The sequence below is a fragment of the Emys orbicularis genome, chromosome 20 (genome assembly GCF_028017835.1).
Source record: "Emys orbicularis isolate rEmyOrb1 chromosome 20, rEmyOrb1.hap1, whole genome shotgun sequence".
Taxonomy (NCBI): domain Eukaryota; kingdom Metazoa; phylum Chordata; order Testudines; family Emydidae; genus Emys; species Emys orbicularis.
Genome location: NC_088702.1, coordinates 8,393,890 through 8,412,594, shown reverse-complemented (window position 1 = coordinate 8,412,594; position 18,705 = coordinate 8,393,890). Strand labels below are relative to the sequence as shown.

General features: G+C 41.9%; 1 protein-coding gene across 1 annotated transcript in view; it reads left to right on the top strand.

Moving 5' to 3' along the window:
- Window positions 1–18,705, top strand: part of POGZ (pogo transposable element derived with ZNF domain) — a 65,425-nt gene that overhangs the window by 20,752 nt on the left and 25,968 nt on the right. Inside the window, exons 4-7 of the mRNA XM_065420015.1 lie at window positions 9,459–9,506; window positions 13,073–13,248; window positions 17,104–17,212; window positions 17,769–17,948. Of these exons, the coding sequence (XP_065276087.1) occupies window positions 9,459–9,506; window positions 13,073–13,248; window positions 17,104–17,212; window positions 17,769–17,948 (513 nt within the window). The remainder of the gene's footprint in view (window positions 1–9,458; window positions 9,507–13,072; window positions 13,249–17,103; window positions 17,213–17,768; window positions 17,949–18,705) is intronic.

Here is an 18,705-nt window from a genome sequence, read left to right as displayed (position 1 = left end):
GTTTTACCCTAAGCCAGCTGGGTCTACACAGGAATCTATTCTCCACACTCTAGATGTTTGAAGAGCACTAGCATTTTACGTAGATAGAATGAAACCTTTCCGTAAGTCACCAAGAACGATCAAAGGGCACAGCCATTTTGAAACAGACTATCAAAATGGGTTTTGAATTGCATCCATTTATGTTACCAGCAACAGAATATAGAACCCCGACAGGGATCAGAGCCCATTCAACTAGATCAATTTCTGCCTGGACCGCATTCTTACATAATGTTCCAGTCAGAGAAATATGCCAAGCTACCCCTTGAGCTTCCGTACACACGTTCACAAACCACTACATAATAACTCAGAGTTCAGAGGCCAATACAATACTTGGCCTTATGGTACTAGCCTCAACTGTACAGCCAACTCTGAAACCCATCCTTCCATAATGGGGTACTGCTCTAGTCACCTGAAGAGGAGCACCCACAGGGACAGCACTTGAAGAAGAAGAAGAGCAGGTTACTCGCCTTGTGCAGTAACTGAGGTTCTTCAAGATGTATGTCCCTGTGGGTGCTCCACTACCCGCCCTCCTCCCCTCTACTTTGGTAGAGAAGGAACCGAGGGGGTCGGGCCGCACGAGTGCTAAGATGAAGCGCCAATGGTACTGCGAGACAACTACTGCACACGCGCGTCCCAACTGGGCACTGCTACCGCAAATCTCTGATCAGTGGTGCCGGGACGCACCGACACCTGAAGTGGACCACCCTCAGGGGGACACATTTCGGAAAACCTCAGTTACTGCACAAGATGAGTAACCTCTTCTGCTGGAAGTGGAGTAGATGCTTCTCTTTTCTCTAATTCAATGCTGAATCCAGTGCCCCAGCATGTTAGGGGAAACTGCTGTTGCCAGTTGTATAGTCTTTCAGATGTGGTATAAAACAAAGGTCTTGACCACTTGTGGTCACTACAGAACCAGTGCTGCATTTTGGAAGAGTAGAGATATTAAACTGGTGCATTGGCCAATTTTAAATGTGAATAATATTATTTCCTTGAACTTTTCCTGCTGTTTGAATTGAATAATGGTATTCTTCTTCACTTCCTATCCTAAAATTGTCATTCAGTGTGCTGTTAAGCAGCTGCCGTGTTTAATTTCAGAGGTGGCTAAAGCAATTTCTCTCTATACTTTGTATTTCAATGTATTACGTTAATAAAGAGTGTTAGGATCCTTTGGGATTAAAGGGGCTGTATAAATGCACGGTTATTATTATTCAGTCTCCAATAAATCTACTTAATAATCAGATACCAATTTTTTTTATAGAAAAATTGATCATATGTGTAGGTAATAGGACAGGTGCTATACCTTATTTGAAGTAGTAATTCATTTATTGAAAAAATACCATATATATTTAAGAATCACTATATAGCATATTTGTGATAAATATTTAATAGTTTTAATGATAAAGGTTGATTAGGGAGATGCCTTAAATCAATCACAAAAAAATAATACAAATCCTTGTGGTATTGACATGCTAATTAGATTAACACTAATAAACTAAAGCTTACGGGTTACTGATTGATAATATTCAATATTTTAAAAGTCTGTTAGAAATATGCATTAATCAGTAAATCTGAACTTGCTAGAAGAGTATCAAAAATGTGTTTTTTTTTAACTTAGGGGGTGGTCACTATCCAAGTGATTCCAAATATCTTCTAACAGGTTGGAGCCACAGAAATTGAATTAGAATAGTTTTTTGTCACATCTAAAATTATTATGATTCTATGATAGTCCTGCCAAAGTCTGACACACTCTTATTTTGTCCCCGCCTTTTTTTTTGGCTGTCTAAAAATAAGAATCTTGGAAAACTGCTGCCATGATACTCTAATCCAAAGCTCCAACGTCTCATCTGAAAATGAAACCTGACTGTTCTCTCTTCCTTTCTCAGTCCCTGCTGCATAGAGTCTGAATGTGTCAAGCAAACCCTTTGGGCATCTAGAACATTGGAGGCTTAGCAAGATTACTAACATAATGCTGCAGGCTAGTTAGAAAATTTCAGTATGTGTTCTGTAAATCACAGAAGTATATAAAATTGTCTTCCTAATGAATTAGATGCTTGCAGTACTGTTAATGCCCTGGCCATGAACAGCTGATATTACATTTCTACATATCTGTCTCTCCAACAGTTATATTAAAAGGAAGAGGTGTGGTCTCAGTTAACTAAGACCTTGGGTTTTTTTGTTTTTGTTTTTTTGGTCTGGCTTACAGAAATGCATTAGCAATTGGCACTGTGCAAATGTCTCTGCCTTCTGTTTCTTTTAATCCGTAAGGAAGAGATTAAAAACTTCAGTCACATAGACTGAGCCAAGCCAAATGAGGGTCCCTATCGTGTGTGTGTGTGTGTGTGTGTGTGTGTGTGTGCGTGTGTTGTAGACTGTCTTTCAGTCACAGGCTACCTGACATAGAAACGAATGAAGAATTATAGTGTGCAGCATTCCATGTGTTGCCAAAACTCTGTTCAATTCTGGATGGCAATGGCACAGGAGCGTACGAGCTGCATCTAAATATTTTGCCTACTTCTCAGATCACGGTGGAATACTGTATGTTGGGACCTATGGTTGCCACAGGATGCTCTAAAGCAGGGCCGGCTTTAGGACCTGCGGGGCCCGATTCGAATACCCGGCGGCGGTCCGGGTCTTCGGCGGCACTTCAGTGGCAGGGGGTCCGCTCCACATCTTCTGCGGCACTGAAGGACCCCCCGTCGCCGAAATGCCGCCAAAGACCCCGGAGCGGACACCCTGCCGCCGAAATGCTGCCGGAGCGGACCGCCGCCGTATGAGCCTAAGGCGCGGGGCCCTCTTACCCGCGGGGCCTGATTCGGGGGAATCGGTCTAAAGCCGGCCCTGCTCTAAAGAGGAGTGAGTCTGAGGGCTCATACAATTTCTTGGCCAACATTTGGCCTAAAAAGTAACACTATGGCTACTACAGAATTCTGATGCAAAGTCTTTTAACTAAAGAGGTGTGTGTAAGAGGAAAATACTCTGAAGAAGCTGAGGGGGAAGCTTAACAAGGACCACACGGTACTGAGGCAGAATAACATCCCAAATGCATGGAATGCATGACTGTCGGATGTGCTGATATAATAGTATATGAGACCACTGTCTGTAGACCATTGTGCTGAAGTGCGAGTTTGATGAAGTTGGGATATATATTGCTTTTTGGTATCTGTTGGAGATGGAAGTGAAAGTCTTGTGGAGTGTTGGAGTGCATTATCGAGCGCTGTAGGCAATATGAAAGTGGAAAGGAATGCACAAGTCTTAACTTCTTATTTCCATTCTTTTAAGATTTTAAGTGGATGGAATGTGTCCATCAACCTTAACTGCTACTAAATTTAGTTTTGTGGTGGTGGGGGGTTTTTTTTGTATTTTTTTTAATTGTTGCTAATATCAGTTTAAGTTTGTGAAATGCTTTGCAATCCCTTGAGATGAACGGAGTTGTAGAAACATGACTATTTTCTATCTCTCTCTAGAGCCCATTAGTTTACATACATTAGGCTACATTCTTCTTTTGGTTGCTGTCATACTTCTCCATTAATATCAATTGGATTACTGGTAGAACAGAGAAAAACTCGGCCAATTAACTTTTAAGACCAATAAGAATAAAATTCTTTGGCTGTGAATGTGGACTTTTCTTTCTGGAGCAGTGGTGTTATTTGAGCTGATGCCATCTCTTACTATGTGACTTTGGCTCACAGGGGAATCCCTTTAGGCTTGCTGCCAGAAGGGACTGAAGTGGCAAAGTGCCAGAGGGACATCTGTCACCTCTACAATCCCTGCAATATCTACTGGCCCAGTAACTGTGAGGGTCAAATCCTGTTATAAACTGCAGACTACATTGAAGGCTCAAGAAACGAGCCATGTTTGGAGCCATCCCAGCTTTCAGCAGTTAGTTCTTTACATCCCTAGGTTGTCTTGTTGCATTTTGCTTTACACTCATTAAAAATAATTCCAAAATAGAGTTGCAGAAGTCCATTAAAGCTCATCCATCTTCTCCTAGCCAATACATTATTGTTTCTTATTCAATGCTGCATGCAGGCTAGCAGACCTAAAATTTAACTTCTCTTAAACAAGATCCACCATGTTGATTAAAAAGTCAGCTTCTGGGCCTGTGACCCTACAGTAACAAACCCTGTGAAGGAATTCCCTTATGGGCATGTTGTCCTTTTCAGTATTAAAATGTACTAGACTCTAAGGCCATGTCTACACTACCACTTTTGTCGGCAAATCTCATGTCGCTCAGGTGTGTGTGTGTGTGGGGGGGACCCTAAGCGACATACGTTTGCAGGCATACGGGATAGGGTGCACAGTGCTATGTCAGCGGGGGAGCTCTCTCCCATCAGCCTAGAGCAGCTACACGAGCGATCTTACAGCGTCACAGCTGCATCGCCGTAAGCTCACTAGTATAGACATGGCCTAACTCTCCTTCAGAAGAAGGGGAGTAGAAGGACATAGTGGAGTGGACAGCGGTACCTTTGTGTGTCCATGAATCAAATAACAGAATTGCAAAAGTTAAAGATGGACAATATCTGTTGGTTCCTCTAGTCCATTTCTCTGCTGGAGCAGGATTGTTCCCTACTGTTCAGTTTTAAATGTCTGAATTGATTAGGCTTCCACCACTTTCCTTGGGGAGATTTTCATAAATACATCTCACTTCCAGCAAGTATTTTAAATTGGCATTCAGTCTACATGTTCCCTGTTATTTCCTTCAATTATTCCTACTTCTACCTCTGTGCCCCACCTTGGTGTTTACATATATAGCTAGAAGGTCCAATATTTTCTGCCAGCTTTGACAGTGTTCCCTAATTTAAAAAAAAAAAAAAAAAAAAAAAAAAAAAAGAAGCAGCAATGCCCTTATGAAAATGTGGTAGGTGTCCATCTTCCACGTTAGTGTGACAGTTTTGATTCAATAATTTCACTGTCACATAAAAATATAATTTACATTCCTGTAGCACTTTTCACCCCAAGAAGCAAAGTGTTTTACACACTTAAAATATTGAAACAGTATAAGGGAATATTTTCCCCATCTTTAATACGCAACAACAGCCTGACAGGATACAGCAAATACAACAGTTTAGGACAGGAAGTGAGAGAGAATACTATGCCCAGTTAAAACTACAAGGGGAATTTTGGTAGGCAGATTATAATTTAATTCGAGTGATTGTCCACTCACATTGGACTCTTGCTATGCTTCACACACACACACTGATCCCCACACACACCCGTGCAGAAGACTGATTCTTTTGGCACACGCACGCACACACACACACACGGAGGAGACTGATTCTTTTGGTCAGTGGTCACCCTTGGTGCCCTCACACCTCCCCATCTGACTGCATAAAGGGAAAAGCAGGCCCAACTGGCCCTCACTTCCTTCTTACTGCCCATGGCAGCGAGTTGGAACCCTGCAATGTCTACTTGCGCTGCACACTCTGTCATTTTTTTTCTTAGCCTTGTGTATAATATCTGATTGGTGAAGTTTTCTCTTTTTTGCACCCATTGGTTTTATTTCTATATAATTAGATAAGTTAGCCTACATCCCTCCCCTTGTGCTGGGGTACTAGCATTATTGCAGAATCTAAGTCACCAGGATTTAAGACCTGTTCCTTGTGTGATGCTTTGATGCCTATTTATGATGGGCACTCTTGATGCCTGCTGTGCCTTGGATGAGGCAGTGAGTTCACCCATGTTGGCCTCAGTTGATGAGTCTAAGGTATTCTAGGACCTGATGAAAAATATTGCAGAAACCTTAGATGTAGCCCTTGAAGTGATATGAGAGAAGCAGCACAAACTCATGGATGTTCTACATCCCTCTATGCTAGTCAGGCTTGCCATGCCCATTAATAAAGGGCTACTGGAGCCTGCAAAAAATATCCAACCTGTCTACATTCAGAAGAGCTGACCAGGACTACCACATTCCTGATCAGGGATTCAAGTATTTTTATTTTCATCCAGCATTGGGTTCTCTTGTAGGGGCAGCAGTTCAGGAGAGATCAAAACAGCAGGGACTTCCTAGGTCCACACTGAGAAAAAAGGATAAGAAATGGGGCCTTCTTCAACTGCATGGTATATTTGTCAGCTAGCTTCCGGATGAGGGTGACTATCAGACCCTCATCTCGAAATACGTTTTTTTTTAAACTGGGATAAGTTGTCTTAGTTTATAAACAAGTTTCTCAAGGAACCCCAGGAGAACACAAAGTCTGTCATGGCAGAGGGACAGCTGACTGCCCACACTTCCCTACAGGTTGAGCTGTACATGTTTAACACTACAGCATTCACAATGGCTGCTGCAGTAGCCATGAGGAGGTAATAGTATCAGTCTTTGGGGATTCCCAGGGAGGTCCAAGCAACAATTGAGGATCTCTCCTTTGAGGGTAACAAACTTTTCAACACTGGAATGGATGAGGCTCTCTACTCCTTGAAGGATTCAAGGGTGACTACACTCTTCAGGCATCTATATCCCGATCCCAAGGAGGAAGCAGTCACTTCAAGAGCCATCCTTCATAAAGCACTCCTCTATCCAATATTACAGTTGGCCGCGGAGGACCTCGGAGCCAACTGAAGAGGAGACCGATACTATCGCAAATGGTCCTCTGCTGCCCCACAGACTGGGGTTTCCACAAGGCAGCAGGTTTGATGCCCATTGCTGAGAATGGATAGTATAGCCTGATGTTCTTTTTATGTTCAAGGGCATTCACCAAGGTTGTGACAGCTTATGTGAGGAGACAAGGAATCACAGTCTAGCCTTACTTCAACAGGCACACTGCTAGCTGGGCAGAGGAACACGGCCGGATTCTGGTTAACCTCTGGTGCGAGGCGAGCAAGACATTCGACTTCAGCAAGAGCATGAGAAATGATCATACCTACAAAACTATATCCGAGTGGCAGACAACAGACAAAAATCCACACTGATTTGGAGTACAGAATTTATAGGAGCACTGTTAGGCTCCAGATCAGCAAGAGATTACCATCAAGTGAGATTCCAAACAAAATGTAGGTGAAACTCCTGCAGGAACACGAGTGAGAACATGTCTCAGACTTCCAGAACACATGTACTTACATTGTACAGCATGCTAGACTTCACCTACGCTCTGCCTGACATGGTCTGGGACATCACCATTCAGATCCCATACCTGGACACAGTTTCCTTACATCTGACAGCCTGGATGCTGGCTAGATGACATCCACCAAAAGAAGCTGTTCAGCTGAGGTTCAGAACATTCTTCTACAAAGCAGGAAATATTTAGCTAGATTTAATTGCAAAGCTAAATGGAAGAGGTTTTCTGTGTGGGCATCACCACCAGCTTTCTCCCTTAAAATCACCAATACTGGACTTTTTGGTAACCCTGAAACAATCTGGGCTTTCCATCAGCTCCAGAAGGCTCCCTCTAGTAGTAATATCTGAACATCACCTTCCTATCTAGGGGTCACAGGGTATTTTCCCACCCTCAGTGGCAAGATTTCTGAAGGGCCTTATACATGGCTTTTCTTCCAGTTTGGGCGCCCCACACTCCTGGGACTTCAGTACAATACACCCTTGCTATAACGAACCTGTCGGGATCCAAGCCATTTGTTTGTTATAGCCAGTGGTTCATTATAGTGAAAGAGCCCTGCTGCCCGGAGGGGAGTGGGGGGGAGGAGCGAGAGGAGAGGAGGCCGCTGACAGCTCCTCCAGCCTCGTGGCTGTGGCAGGGCTAGAGGAGCTGTCAGCCTCCACTGCAGTTGTGGAGCTCGAAGTGGGATTCAGGGACCGGGTTTTTTATAGCCGAAGGTTCGTTATTATGAAGGGCATTATAGCGAGGACGTACTGTATAGTATTAGCAGGATTGATGATCCCCACTTTGAGCTCTTAGCAACTATACCACTTGTCAATGAAGACTGCATTTTTGATAGCCATTACATCAGCTCAAAGGGTAGAGGCAACTCAGGTCTTCATGACTGGTCCTCCTTATATGATGTTTCATAAGGACATTTTCACTCTTAGACCTCACCCAAGGTTGTCTCTCAGTTCCATGAAAACCAATCCATTCACCTCCCGGTTTTCTTTCCCAAACCTCATTCAGCCCAAGGGGAAGTTAAACTTCACACACTTGATGTAGTATGGGCACTGTCCTTTTACTTAGAACTAAATCATTCAGCTCACACCCAAACTATTTGTGGCCTTTGCTGATAGAAATAAAGGACAACTTGTATCCTCTCAGAGGTTACCTAGGTATGTTTGCAATTGCCTAAGGATATGTTGAGAGTTAGCAAGGTGAGAGCTCATTCTATTAGAGCTCAGGCAACCTCTGCTGCCTGTTTGAGGAATGTCTCTATCTGAAATTTGTAGGGCAGCTACATGGTGTCCAATCCACACACTTACAAGACACTGTTCCTTAGTAGAAGCTTCCAGATCAGATGCTGGTTTAGTAGGGCTGTTCTGCAGTCATTTATTTAAGTAGCACTCCTAATATGCACCTCCAAGCAATGGGACAACTACACTGCTTTTTAGTCACCAAGAATAAAATCTGTCAGGGCAATCACTTGAAGAAAGAACGATTATTTCCTCTATATTAACTGGGTTCTTCGAGATGTGTTGTCCACACAGATTACACAACCTATCCTCCTTGCCCAGTTCTACTAATTCCTACTTCTATGGGATTCTCTATTGGTGAAAAAACTGAGGGGTGATTGGGTTCACTCTGCCCTTTATAATAACAGGAGTACTTGTGGCACCTTAGAGACTAACAAATTTATTAGAGCATAAGCTTTCGTGGGCTACAACCCACTTCTTCGGATGCATCCGAAGAAGTAGGTTGTAGCCCACGAAAGCTTATGCTCTAATAAATTTGTTAGTCTCTAAGGTGCCACAAGTACTCCTGTTATTTTTGCGGATACAGACTAACACGGCTGCTACTCTGAAATCTGCCCTTTATGCGCTTGGGAGTGTGGGAGGTGCAAGGGCAACTGGAGCACAGGCATAGCCCCAACTAACACTGCTGACCAAAATAATCCTATCTTGCATGGATGGGGTGTGCCCACTAAAAGCAAAATCTTTGTGGACAAAGCTTCTCAAAGAACCACAGTTACTGCAGCGTATGTAACGTTCTATTCTAGTTGGATTTTGGCCAAGATACTACTGCTAACTCTTCTTGTTGTACAAATGTTGCCATGGGATCTTTAATGACCATGATTGTTCAGGACCTTGGTTTTATAACTCTTCTGAAAGATAACATATCCTCGAGCACAGACCTGCTAATATTAGTTCAGTACTGATTTGAAGAATAACACTTCTTACTGAATTGCCAATGGTACTATATGAAATACTCATTAAAAAGAGATCCCAGCAAAATTCCTTTGTTTCGGGTTGGCGAGTTCTTACCTATACAATCTTATTTTGGCATTTTGATACACTCTCTAATTGCATGATCACACTGTTTTTTCTGCAGGACCCCTGCCTCAATCAGTGCACAGGAACAATGCTGCTGACCGAATGGGTAGCTATGCAATACTTCTTTTTATCCTCATCATTTAATGTCTGACCCCATGCCTTTTTTACTGCACACAAATTTAAATCCTGAATACAATATTATAAATTTCCTCGTGGGCTTTTCTTTGAAATGCGTCACTGTGGTATCTGAGTAGTTCATAAACATTAGTGAATGAATTTCATCTTTGCAATATCCCTGTCAGGTAAGATGGTATTATCCCCCATTTTACAGATGAGGATGTGAGACAGATTGAAGCCAAAATCGTCAAATGCCCCACTCATTTCAGGAGCCCAACCTGAGATGCCACAGGCTTGATTTTTATTCAGAGTACTTAGTGTTTTTATAGCACTGTATATGTTCAAAGCACAGCTCCATTGACTTCAGTTGCAGTTGTGAGCTCTTAGCACTTCTTCAGATCAGGTCTCAGGTGTTCTAAAGTGGGAACCCAGAAAATGACGACGATCCAGTGGGCACTTGTGAGAAGTTTTTGGATTAAGTGACTTACCCAGTATCAGACAGGAACTCAGTGGGAGAGGCAGGGATAGATTCCTGTTCTCTAGGGTTACATTCAACTGCCATAAGCACAAAACCCACTTTCTCCTCTTTTCAGTTCTTTGCTTCATTCACTACACACTTTCCAACTTCTGCAACAAATGAGGCTGGTTCATACAGATGACACGGCCTCATTTGTTACACAACCTTGATTCATTCCCAGAGCACCTTTTAGTCTGTTCACTGAATGAGGGAGAGATTCTGTGGAAAATATATTCTGTGATCATGTAATTAAAGTCTGTATCATAATGTATATGCACAAGGGGAGTGAATTAAAGTTGCCTGTGCAACCTTAATTGGGCATTATCTAACTTTTACATGCTGAACTTTGCAACCACAATGTTCTTTTGACATAACTTTTTTTTTTTTTTTTTTTTTTTTTTAATTTAACTTCCTAAGCTTAAAACAAAACAAGTAAACTGCAAAACAGAAATTCCATCACATGGAATTTTATTGACCCCCACATGGGTCATCAGCAAGACTGGCACCTTTAGGTCCACAGCATAGACTTCAGTTAACAAGACTTATTTCCCCCAGATGGCTAGCCCACATGGAGGATAATGAGATGCACATTTGACAGTGAGTTTCACTGCTATTTAGTGGCAACAGAGGTATGATAGGACTCCAGAATCCTGAGGTCTATTGCAGGTTCTGTAGCAGAGTATGTTTCAGTGGTTAAAGACCTTTTTGCCCTATTTTCCCCTTTCCTAGTATGTCCCTCTCCCATTCTGGTCCAGTTCCCTGTGGCATCTGTCTCCTTAGCCTGCTCCGTCTTCCTCTCCCTTCTCTTGCTCCTTCCCAGCCCCTTTCTTTTGTGCAGTCAGGTTGTTTCCTCCTATTCCTTCTCCATCCTTCGTGCTGCCTGGGTGCCAACTGAAGAAGCATTGAGCGCACAGGAGAAACTATCTCCCTGTTCTCAGTTCTGGTGCCACAGCAGCCCTCTGGGTGCCAGGAGGGGCAGTTTCAGGGACAGTCCTGCTAAGCCCCTACGTTCCCTGCAGCCCTAAGACTGAACATACTTAGTTGCACTCTGGGAATGGTGCCTGGTCACTGTGGTTGACATAAAGGAGCTGTATGGGGATGGTGCAGACAGAATCTTTGGAGAATAATGGAGTCAGTGCCTAACAAACCTCTGTTGAGCCATCCGTGGCCCCACAAAGCCACGGGACCTCCTAGTCAACCTCCTCCTGGCCCTGGCTAAAACGGTCATCTGTAAAACCAGGGAGAGGAGGTTGGCTGATGAGGTCTCCTGTGACTGTGGGGCCTATTTCCGATCCTCCATCCGCTCACTCATCCGGCAGAGTTCCTCTGGGCGGCATCCGCTGGCTCCCTTGACGCCTTCGAGGAGCAGTGGGTGCTGTCCGGGGTTCTCTGCTGGGTGTCCCCGTCAGGTTCCCTTTGTTTGACCCTTTGACCTCACTCCCGTCCCTGTTATCCCTCTGGCAAATATAAAGTTCCTGCTACATAGCCAATAGATGTTAGAACTTCTCAACAAAACACTGTAAGAATTTTTCTAACGAGTAGAACAACATTTTTTTTTTTTTTAATCTCTCTCTCTCTCTGAAATGGTGAACCATTTTATGCTGAAACTTTCCTAAGAAAATTCAGCCTGAGGCAGACACCTGTCATGGAAAAATTTAGCCTGGACAGTCAAAATCTTGCAAAATTAACTGCAACTGAAAATGCCATTTTATAAGGGAAAGTGTTAGGCAACTATAACAAGAGTAGCAAAACCAGCACTGCATATAATAGTAACAGGCAATGGTATTCCCTCAAGGAGACCCATTAGGTGCATAATAACTCTTTGAGACCAAAGGGATTGCGATGGAATATTTCACATACCATGTAATATCAGGATATTGAATTCAAAGGATACAAGATACTATCTTTGTCACAGTCTTAAGCCCAGCATGTAGGCTAGGCAAAAAAAGAGTTACCATTCTTTTAATTTTTTTTTTTTTAAAAAGTGAGTTTCTGAACTGAAGGGGCAAAGGCCTTAAAGTATTTTAGGATATTCTCATGACTCTAGGGGTAGGCAACCCATGGCACGCATGCAAGCTGATTTTCAGTGGCACTCACACTGCCCGGGTCCTGGCCACCAGTCTGGGGGGCTCTGCATTTTAATTTAATTTTAAATGAAGCTTCTTAAACATTTTAAAAATCTTATTTACTTGACATACAACAATAGTTTAGTTATATATTATAGACTTATAGAAAGAGACCTTCTAAAAATGTTAACATTTGTTACTGGCACACGAAACCTTAAATTAGAGTGAATAAATGAAGACTCGGCACACCACTTCTGAAAGGTTGCTGACCCCTGCTCTAGTGTGATCCAAACGTGCTCAATAGTTTTTCTGTATATTAAGGCTGAAAGTGAGTTTGTGTACTGTGTCTCTTGGATGTGCAGCACATGCAAGCACTGTCCAGGAGCAGGAAGAGGGGCTAAGGTGGCTTTAAGGTCACTTTTGTGCCCTCCCAGTACTGGGTTGTTCTAGGGGGCAGGGCAGCCCTCAGCCATCTCTGACTGCCTATGGTTGGCAGTGCTGCCCAGAATTTCTATGATGCTGTGCATTGTGGTTCTACTGGCACACCCCTTACACTGGGGCTTGTGAGAGGTCCTGTGACAGTTTACCTCACCCTGAAGTAGTACCTGCATGCCAGGGGAATTCTCTTCTTGTCAGCTCGGAGACTTTTCTAGTCTCACGACGCTGCCGGAGCAATGTTCAACAGCTATATTGGGGGGTAGGAGAAATCCATCTTTGAAATTTTTTTAAACTGCCTGTGGGATTTGGATGCCCAGTTCCCTGGACAGCTTTGAAAATCTCAGATGTGCAGACTAGTAAAATGATGCATGGGCGAGGTGGGTCTTTCTGATAATATATTTTAAAATGTGTTCTGTGTAACTAATTCAAATTGTGGAGGCTAAAACTAGTCACTGAGGAATCTGTGTGAAAAATTTAAGGTGTGTAAAATAAGCAGATCTTATTTGACAACTACTTCTGTTTTTCTTCTTCCAGCTGGCAACCCTCTTGTTCAGCAAGGTGGACAGCCACTAATCCTTACCCAGAACCCAACCTCGGGGCTAGGCACAATGGTAACACAGCCAGTGTTACGACCTGTTCAGGTGATGCAGAATGCCAACCATGTTACTAATTCACCAGTGAGCAGCCAACCTATCTTCATAACAACACAGGTGAGTTTTCTGTTCCCATGTACTTAAGTATTCTTAAATATTTTGAAGCACTCTGCATAACTGTACTTAAGTACTTTTATGTATTCTGTACTTCGTGCTTGTATTTAAGTGCTGTTGAAGATACCTAAATCATAAGTAACTTAAAAAAAAAATCAAAAAAATCTGCAAGTTCTTTTTCAAACTGTCTTGGATTCTGGTTCGTCCCCAGAAACCACTGTCCTGGGTTGGGCACTTTAGGCCCTCAGTTCCAGCTGCCATGGGCTTTTTTCTGTTGTTCCTGCTGTTCCACCAGCCAGGGAGGGTGGTGGCCCTGCCCTCTTCATTTCTGATTGGTCACTATGACAGGTCCAGCCTATTGGAGGAGTGAGTCAGTATGGGGGAAGGGGCAGAGCAGGCAGGCACATACCTCTCAGTGTGCTGCATTGAGAAAACAAGCCCAGTAGCTGCATACCCTGCAGAGTAGGATAAGAAATGCCTGCCAGGTACTGGGCATGCTCCAATGCTGAAGGGGCTATTGGGAAATTGGGGCCTAAGGAATTGTTTTGTCAGCTTCCGCCTAGTGCCACCACTGCCAGTCATTGTATCATTGATTATACTTCCTGTTTCATTTCCTGTTGAATTGTAAATATTCTTAGTCTTCTTTAATCTGGAAATATCTCTTCAGTCACTAATGGCGTCTGAAAATAGTGTTGCCGATTGTAGTGAGAACTTACTTCTCAGATGTTGTTGAAGATGATGGGAACTTTATCGAAGCAGTTTGTAGTTTGTGCAAACCAAAAATTCACAGACAACAGAAGGCGTTCTCAGATTTCACCAAACATGCAGGTAAATAATTATTATTAATTAAATATGGTTCATTCCATTTTTTGCTCACTATATTTTCCCCTCAGTTGGACATATTTATTATTTCTTGAACTGCTGTTTTGATATGTTTCCCGAAATTGTGATTTACTAGGCCAGAAAAGGCCATAAATACCATATTTACTCTAATTCATTTTTTTGTAAAACGCAGACCCCAAGCAGTATTTATGGTATGTTTTATACACAACTTAGCATTTGTTTTTCCTTTTGTATTTGAGCAGAATAATAATTACAAATTAATATATACATAGTTGCTCTGAATAAAATAAAATGATTTGTATTTGTTTTTTAGAGAAGTCATGGAGAAAAGGACTTTGGATGCAAGCAAACTATTGATGACTTGTTCACAGCATCTGGGGAAACCCCAAAGTGAAAGGCCCCCTGTTTTGATACTTTTCTGCAGCAATGACTCTGTGATGGAGCAGTGTCCAAAGAAAAAATAGACATGCTAATTCTCAATTTTATTAGTGATATGCTGACTCTGTCAACTGTTGAAGGGTGTGGCTTTCGCACTTTATTTACTGGAATTATTCCCAAGGCTGCTGTCATGTGACCCGAAAAAATAAAAATTAAACTACCGGGACAATACAACTTGGTTCTTGAAAGCATAAAAAACAAATTGGCATCTCTACATTATGTTTGCACAACTGGAGATGTGTGGACACGTCAGGCGAGAAGCTACATGGGTATTACCTGTCACTGGATTGACTACTAATCCAACAAGAGTCTGCAGTCTTAGGCTTCCAACACTTTGTTGGAACACATTGGTAACAATAAGATCACTTCTCTGTTGACTCAGATCCACTCATAGTTTGATCTGGACTCAATAAAAATAACACTTGGCAAAGACAGTGTTAGCAGTTTTGTTAAAGCCTTCAAGCTGTTTTCAGGACCTGGAGTGTTGGAGGATGATGCTGATAAGAAAGTGGAGGAGGATGCTAGTAAACAAGTGGACACCCCACGTTCTGATAGATGTAGCCATGTGAGTATTGATGAAGTTTTGACAAGCGATACTGCTGACTGTTCATGTATATTTTACCACCACATATTTTTCCACTACATATGACTGTTTTTCGTACACTCTGAACTTGGTAGCAACTACTGATGCTTCTAGGACTCTTGCTAAGAACTCTCAATACAAGTGTCTCTTCAGAAGTGTGGTGGGTAAGTGCTCTGTCTTAAGCAACACTGCATACCAGAGTTCAAAGAGTTCTGAGATTGTGAATGACACGCTTGGAAAAACAATCCCCAAACCTACCTCTACGCAATGGAATTCAGAGTTCAATAGCTTTCACCATATTTACAACATGCCTGATAGAGTTAATATTGTGTTAGAGCGTCTCCCACTGCCAAAATTCTCCAACACAGAGCTGGAATTTCTAGGTGACTTGTTGGAGGTGATGTCCGCAGTTGCCACTGGACTTGACAAACTTAAGGGGAGGAGAACATAGTCTTTCTATGGTGTGGTTCTGCCTACCACGCTTGTGCTAAAATCAGGACTTGACTCATTTTTTCCAAAATACAATTCTTGCTTGGTAGATAATGTGAAAGAAGGCCATAGAAAAGGTTTGTACGTATTTTGACATTTGATGCAGCTGTGACTAACAAAAGTGCAAAGTCATTTGTTGTTGTTTCTGTACTACACCGATGTTTTTTAAAGTTGCGTTGGCTGCTGAATCAGATTGAAAGAAAAATTTCAGAGGAAGTTCTTTTTACATGATCTGGTTTGTTGTGATAGCCTACCAAAGCCTACAGATCAAGTGACAACATCCAAAGATGCCACTAATTTCTACTGCTTTGATGATCAGGGGCATCTGATTCCCACTTAAGAATTGTTGGTATCCAACTCCTCAGTGATACATCTCATGAATTTGATCAACTGAAAAAATATCCAGTAGTCGTTAAACTTTTTATCAAATTTAATACTACCCTGCCAATCATGCTCCAGTGGAAAGATCATTCAGTGGTGCTAGACAAATCTTTTTGCCAAGAAGGAACTGTCTTCAGGATGATACGTTCAAGAGTCTACTGTTGTTGAAGAAAATGCCCATGTCATCCAATGAGCTGCTGTTTGTACATAATATATATAAAAAATTATATAATGGAAAGGACATTTATTTACGTTTTTAAGTAATTTTTTTTCATTGTTGTTCCATTCTCTTTTGTGTATATAAATAAAGTTTAATCATTGCTCTTTTTCTTTCTCTTCTACTATGTGCTTATATTATTTAGGTAGTTGTTCATATATTGGCCAGGGAATACAGTCATTGAAAGTACTTGCACTTGTATTTTTTACCTATAAAATGCATAAGTAGTATTTCCACAATATATTTGTACTTCTAAGTACTTCTGTAACGATATACTTGTCACTTATATTTAAAGTCCTTTTTATCAGTACTTATGGCAACACAAGGGAATGGTGCTGGTCCATTGACTGGCACAGAGGAGCCTGGGCTCTTGGATCAGTCAGTTCTGTTTGTTAGTTTTATTTTAATAACAAACACACAAACACCCTGTGGAAAACTGAGAATAAAAATGCTTGGAAGAATAGCCAGCCTTGGCTAATACTTATGTCAGTTTGTCACTCTGATCACTTCATATGACTTACTCTGACTAGTGCTGTCAATGTGAAAATTCCTCATTCACCTTTACCTTTTTGGGGTGGGTGGGAGGGAGATTGGGGTTAGAGGATCTTTTTGAGCAGATTTTTACAGGAAGAGAAATCGGATTTATGACTTTGCAAATATAGGATCTGATCTAATGCCAACTGAAATTGTTGCAAAGACTTCATACTGACCAAATACTGGTTCTGCTGTGGTTGCTGAATTTGTCTCTTCCACTCCGAAACATACCTAGCAAACCTCAAAGAAGTAATTTGGGAAGACCATTCAGAAACTAACGCCACATTGTGATAGGTAAACTTCACACTGATTATCTCTGTTTTTGGTTTGTTGAAATAAATATGTTAAAAATAATTTTGCCTCTTAAATGCAGGGATTTCCAGTAAGGAATGTCCGGCCTGTACAAAACACAATGAATCAGGTTGGAATTGTTCTGAACGTACAGCAAGGCCAAACAGTTAGACCCATTACCCTAGTCCCAGGTAAGCAGTGTATCAGTTGAAACAGACTAAACTGGCATGTGGTAGAAATCTGTTGTTTAGCGTTTATCCAACTAAAGGAACATAAACTAAAAATATTATATCTTGAAATTTGTTTCCTTATCTATGTTTCCAGTAGCCCTTGAAGAGTGGGATTTTTCTTAAGCACCTAAGCCCCTGGTCCTGCAAACACTTTCCTACTGTGAGTAGTCTCACTCACAGCAGTAAAGCCAAGCACGTGTGTAAGAGTTTTCAGGATCAGGGTCTGTATGACTAAGAGTATGAGTCCCATTGAAAACTGTGCTACTTTGGAAAATCCCACCCAAAATTATTAAAAAGGGAAGAATATGAAAATGTAGTTTTCACTCTCTGATGTTTCCCCTTGCATTTCACTCATCTTGGAAAGTGAAACTATTTTCAAAGGTACTGAGCATTCATAACCTCCACTGAAGTTAGTGGGAGTTGTGGGAGCTCAATGCTGCTGGGAAACAAGCAGTTAGATATCTGACACATCAAGTGGGAGCATAGGATCTAACCAGTTTTTCTGTTCTTTTTGAAGCCCCAGGTACCCAGTTTGTTAAACCAACCGTTGGAGTTCCTCAGGTTTTCTCTCAAATGGCCCAGGTGAGACCAGGTACAACCATGCCGGTCCGACCCACTACCAACACTTTCACTACGGTCATTCCGGCCACGCTTACCATCAGGAGCACTGTACCACAGTCCCAGGCACAACAGCAAAGTAAGTCCACTCCCAGCACCTCCACAACTCCTACTTCAACGCAGCCAACAACACTTGGACAGTTAACTGTGCAGCAGCCAGGGCAATCCAGTCAAGCTACTAACCCCAAATTAGGTAAGACCTCCCATGGGAAAGCAGTGGGACTCAAGTGTTTATAATTTGATCTTCAAATATGTGGCCTAGTGGTTAGAGTGTGGGAGTCCTGGGTTCTATTCCTGACTCTGTCACTGATACACTGCGTGACTGTGAGCAAGTCACTTAACTGCTCTGTGCCTCAGTTTACCCATCTGTAAAATGGGGATAATCCTTCCATATATCCCAGATGGGTATGAGAATTAACTAATTCGTGTTTATAAAATGTTTTGAGATACTCAGATGAAAGACCCTAAGAAACGCAGAGTGTTGCTTATTTGTGTGTTTTGAAACATTATATATGAAGCTGTTTTTAAGATTAAGAAGGATACAACGGAAATTAGTCATTCCTTTATTATGATGTCCAATAATACAAGAATGATGGATTGTTCAAAAGTAATGGCAAACAACTTTTAGAACAAATAAAAATACTGCTTCTTTCAGCAAGAGGTCCAGACAATGTAATTACATTTAGGAGGTCAGAGTCAAATACTGCAGTGAGATTCAGAAAAGGGGTGTGGATAATTTTTATGACAATCAATAACATGTATAGTTATTCACAGGACAAATCTTGTGTTTCATAGTGTAAGCTGATAGCTGGAGGGGGTCAGAAGAGTGTTGTCCT